This window comes from Strongylocentrotus purpuratus, unplaced genomic scaffold, assembly GCF_000002235.5.
Source record: "Strongylocentrotus purpuratus isolate Spur 01 unplaced genomic scaffold, Spur_5.0 spur5_scaffold_5, whole genome shotgun sequence".
NCBI classification, from domain to species: domain Eukaryota; kingdom Metazoa; phylum Echinodermata; class Echinoidea; order Camarodonta; family Strongylocentrotidae; genus Strongylocentrotus; species Strongylocentrotus purpuratus.
In genome coordinates, this window is record NW_022145611.1 from 5,131,885 (window position 1) to 5,135,944 (window position 4,060).

The window sequence follows — 4,060 nt, forward strand, 5'->3', positions numbered from 1 at the left end:
TTAAGAACGCCTGCTGCGCCTCCTCCAACCAAAACAGCATAAAAGTTGCCACCATTTCCGTCTTCTTCCAGTTACAACAGCCTGATCTTTGTTATCTTGATCACTCTCCTTCTTCCTATCTTCATTCTTTACCTTGAACTTCCTCTTCTCTTTGAAGTCTTTGGCCTCTCGTATTCCCTCCAAAACCTCTTTCATTTCGTTAATGATCTTTTCATCCTTCTGTATTTGCCCCTTCTTCATCTTCATCTTCTCCATCGGAGTTTCGTTCCACAAGGTTTCAGCAAACTCTCTTAACTCCTCCGTCATTTCTGACAGCTTCACTACCTTCTCGCCCTCTAGCTCTCTGTCTTCCTCTGTGACCTTAGCCTCCGCAACCAAAGTGATTGCCTGCTCCTCCACCGCCTTCGTCTCCTCCTCTTCTGCCTTTATCTTCTCCTCCTCAGCCTTTATCATCTCCGCCTCCTCTGCCTTCAAAATCCTCCTCCTCTGATTTCATCTCCTCCTGCTCTGCCGCCATCTCCTCCTCCTCCTCTGCCTTCATTTCCTCCTCCTCTACTTTCACCTCCTTCTCCTCCTCGACCTTCAGACCCTCTTCCTTTACCTTCAATTCCTCCTCCCATTCTACCGCTTCCTTTGCATCCTTCTTCTGTATGATTTCCTCCTCATCAGTCGTCAGCTCTGCAACTTTCTCTTGGAGATACTGGACAAACGCGTTAACCTGGTTGGGCTGGATGTCATTCTTCACCTCCTCCTCTGCCTTCAACTCATCATCATCCTCCTCCTCCTCCTCTGCCTTCAACTCCTCCTCCTCTGCCTTCAGCTCCTCCTCCCGTTCTACCGCTTTATTTGCTTCCTTCTCCAGTATGATTTCCTCCTCATCAGTCGTCAGCTCTGCAACTTTCTCTTGGAGATACAAGACAAACGCGTTAATCTGGTTTGTCTGAATGTCATTCATCTCCTCCTCCTCCTCCTCCTCATCCTCTACCTTCACCCCCTCCTCGTCTAACATCAGCCCCTTCTTCTCTGTCTTCAGCTCCTCCTCTGCCGTTATCTCATCCTCCTCCTCAGCCGTCATCTCCTTCTCCTCCTCAGTCGTCACCCCCTCCTCCTCCTCCTCAGTCTTCATCTCCTCCTCCTCCTCTACCTTCACCCCCTCCTCGTCTAACATCAGCCCCTTCTTCTCTGTCTTCAGCTCCTCCTCTGCCGTTATATCATCCTCCTCCTCAGCCGTCATCTCCTTCTCCTCCTCAGTCGTCATCCCCTCCTTCTCCTCCTCAGTCTTCATCTCCTCCTCCTCCTCAGCCGTCATCTCCTCCTCCTCTGCCGTTATCTCCTCCTCAGGCTCCTCAGCCTTTTTCTCCTTCACCTTTCCCTCCTCTGCATTCAACTCCTCCTCCTCCTCTACCTTCAGCTCCTCCTCCTCTTCTGCCTTCAACTCCTCCTCGCATTCTACCGCTTCATTAAATTTTGCTTCCTTCTCCTGTATGATTTCCTCCTCATCAGTCGTCAGCTCTGCGCCTTTCTTTAGGAGATATTGGACAAACTCGTTAATCTGGTTTGTCTGAATGTCATTCAGATAGACATACTCACTGAAGGCAAGAGTCTCTGCCAACTCGTGCTGAAATCTAGGAACTACTCGATTTGCTGAATAATAAAAACAAATTGGAGAAGACCAATATAATGACACTGTATGATATTATATTTTGTATCCAAAATTAAAAGCGACTTTCGACTGTTTTAGTTTCAAGGATTTCAATACGACTTTACTAATTATGAAAACGATTTTCCACATCCGCTTTAATTGGAAATTTGAACATTTTCAAATTTGAACATGAATGAAAAATTGATTTCTTCATCAGTCTTTGTATTCCAAGTTGCAAAGCTTATTGAATTCCCACATATGTTTTTGTATTTTTCTAAATACATGACAACATCATTAATGAGAATGTAACAATAATTTATACATAAAAATTAATATGAGAAGTGATACCCCAAAATTTACTTGTATACACTTTACAATCATGGTGTTATACAATATCGAAGCAATTTAAATGATTTAGACTTATAGTATAGGAAACGTACAGAAGGAGGAGTCTATTAAAACTAACGCTTGTCTTCTAAAGACCCCTGTCTGTATTTAAAAAAAACCGCAAGATTATTTTGACGTTGCATAATATGATATCGACTTTTAACCTAAATCATGAAGAAAACATATCGCAATAAATTATTCTAGTTGTATGATATCGACGTGTTTTCTAGATAGGACTTACGTTCGTCACTCATGATGAAAGATTCAAATCAAAGACAATTAGACAAATATTCTGATATATTCAGAAGAGATGCTACTAAATCGAAGTTATAGCTTTAAAGCGCTAACATCAATAATGATAAAAAGGTAACTTTGTAACTATGCGGATCATGACGCATGCGCAACGGAGCATCCATTACGTCACAATTGAGCGCAGTAAGTGTTTCAAAAGGACAACATTGCGTGCTTTTATTCAAGAAAGTTGAAAGGGGTTCGCAATTAAATGTATTGATTTCAAAGTTGTAATTTTGGAATCTTGCATAATTAGTCTGTATGATTCTATAATCACCTTTTACATAATACAACTGATACAAGTTTTTACTAAATGTCAGAATGATACCAAACGGAACTTCTTATGTTCATTTCCACCTATCACTTTCTCTCTCTCTCTCTCTCTCTCCTCTCACTCTCTCTCTCTCTCTCTCTCTCTCTCTCTTTATAATCTACCCCCTCCCCCCTCTGTCTCTATAATACTCACCCTTTTGTTGTCTTCTTTGTTTTCTTTCCTTTCGCCGTTTGATGAAAGGGGCACGTCTTCATCCAGTTACAACAGCCTGATCTTTGTTATCTCGAATACTTTTGTTTTTCCCATCTTCTTCCATCTTCTTCCTTTCCGCTTATCTTCCCCTCCTCTTTGAAGTCTTGAGCCTTCTGTTTCTCCACCAACACCTCTTCCATTTCATTTGTGCATCTTCTTCATCCACATCTCATTCCAGAAGGTTTTTAGCAAACTCTATTACATCCTCCTTCATTTCAGAATCCTTCTCCATCTTCAACTTGATCTTCACCTTGCCTTGTAGTGCTTCATCATTCCAATCCTCTGCCTTCATCTCCTCCTCCTCTGCCTTCGTAATCTCCTCCTCGGCTGCATTCACCTCCTCCTCCTCTTAAAATGCGTGGTCGAAAACGACCAGGACGTGGTCATTTTTTGACCACATTTTGGTAGTCAACCATGCACCTTTAAAAAACGACCACGACGTGGTCATTTTTTGACCATGTATTTTTAAGAGTCTGCCTTCTCATCTTTCACCTCCTTCTCTGCCTTCACATCACCCTCCTCCGCCTTCATCTCTTCCTCCTCCTCCTCCTCTGCCTTCAACTCCTCCTCCACTGCCCTCATCTCCTCCTCCACCACTGCCCTCATCTCCTCTCCTCTTTCCCTGCCTTCATCTCCTTTTTGCTAAAATATCATCTCCTCTTTATGTACCTTCCTCTCCTCTGATATCGATCATCTCCTCCTCTTCCTCTGCCCTCCTCTCCTTCTATGCCTTCGTCTCCCCCTCCTCCTCCTCCTCTGCCTTTCCTCCTCCTTTACCTTCCTCTCTTCTCCTCTCTGCCTTCGTCTCCCCCTGCCTTCATTTCACTACATCCATCTCCTCTTCTGTTCTTATCTCCTCCTCTGCCTTCATCTTCTTCCCCTCCTCTGCATTCAACCCCTCTCCCTCCACCTTCTCCTCCCGTGCCTTTCTCTCTTCCTCTGCCCTTATCCTCATTCTCCTCTCCCTCCTCCTCCTCTCCCCTCCCCTCCTCCTCTTCCTTCATAATATAATTATCCTCCTCTGACTTCAACTATTTCTCTGCCTTCAGCTTCTCCTAATATATTCTCCTACAATATTCGTGATCGTTGTAGCGGCTGAAATCGAATCTAAAGTTATGAAATTGTATTTTACTCTTCATGTTTGTATAGCCATGCGCGGATCCAGGGATTTCTTGACGGGGGGGGGGGGGGGGGGGGGGGGGGGGGGGGGGGGG

The 4,060-nt window shown here is 44.2% G+C and overlaps 1 protein-coding gene across 1 annotated transcript; it reads right to left on the minus strand.

The window, feature by feature from the left end:
* Positions 1-2,283, minus strand: LOC105438870 (golgin subfamily A member 6-like protein 6). The gene is made up of 5 exons (XM_030998486.1): positions 2,271-2,283; positions 1,304-1,644; positions 839-1,060; positions 557-688; positions 1-468 (listed from the first exon to the last, which is right to left on the minus strand). Exons 1-5 carry the CDS (start codon positions 2,281-2,283, stop codon positions 1-3), a joined length of 1,176 nt encoding a protein of 391 aa, XP_030854346.1.
* Between the last annotated feature and the right edge of the window lie 1,777 nt (positions 2,284-4,060).

Excerpts from the sequence above, each read along its gene's own strand:
- LOC105438870 (XM_030998486.1), bottom strand. Across the intron at positions 1,061-1,303 it reads CAGAGGAGGAGGAGATGACG|GAGGATGAGATAACGGCAGA; the intron begins GCTGAGGAGGAG and ends ACGGCTGAGGAG. Across the intron at positions 469-556 it reads AGGAGGAGAAGGAGGTGAAA|GCAGAGGAGGCGGAGATGAT; the intron begins GTAGAGGAGGAG and ends AGGATTTTGAAG.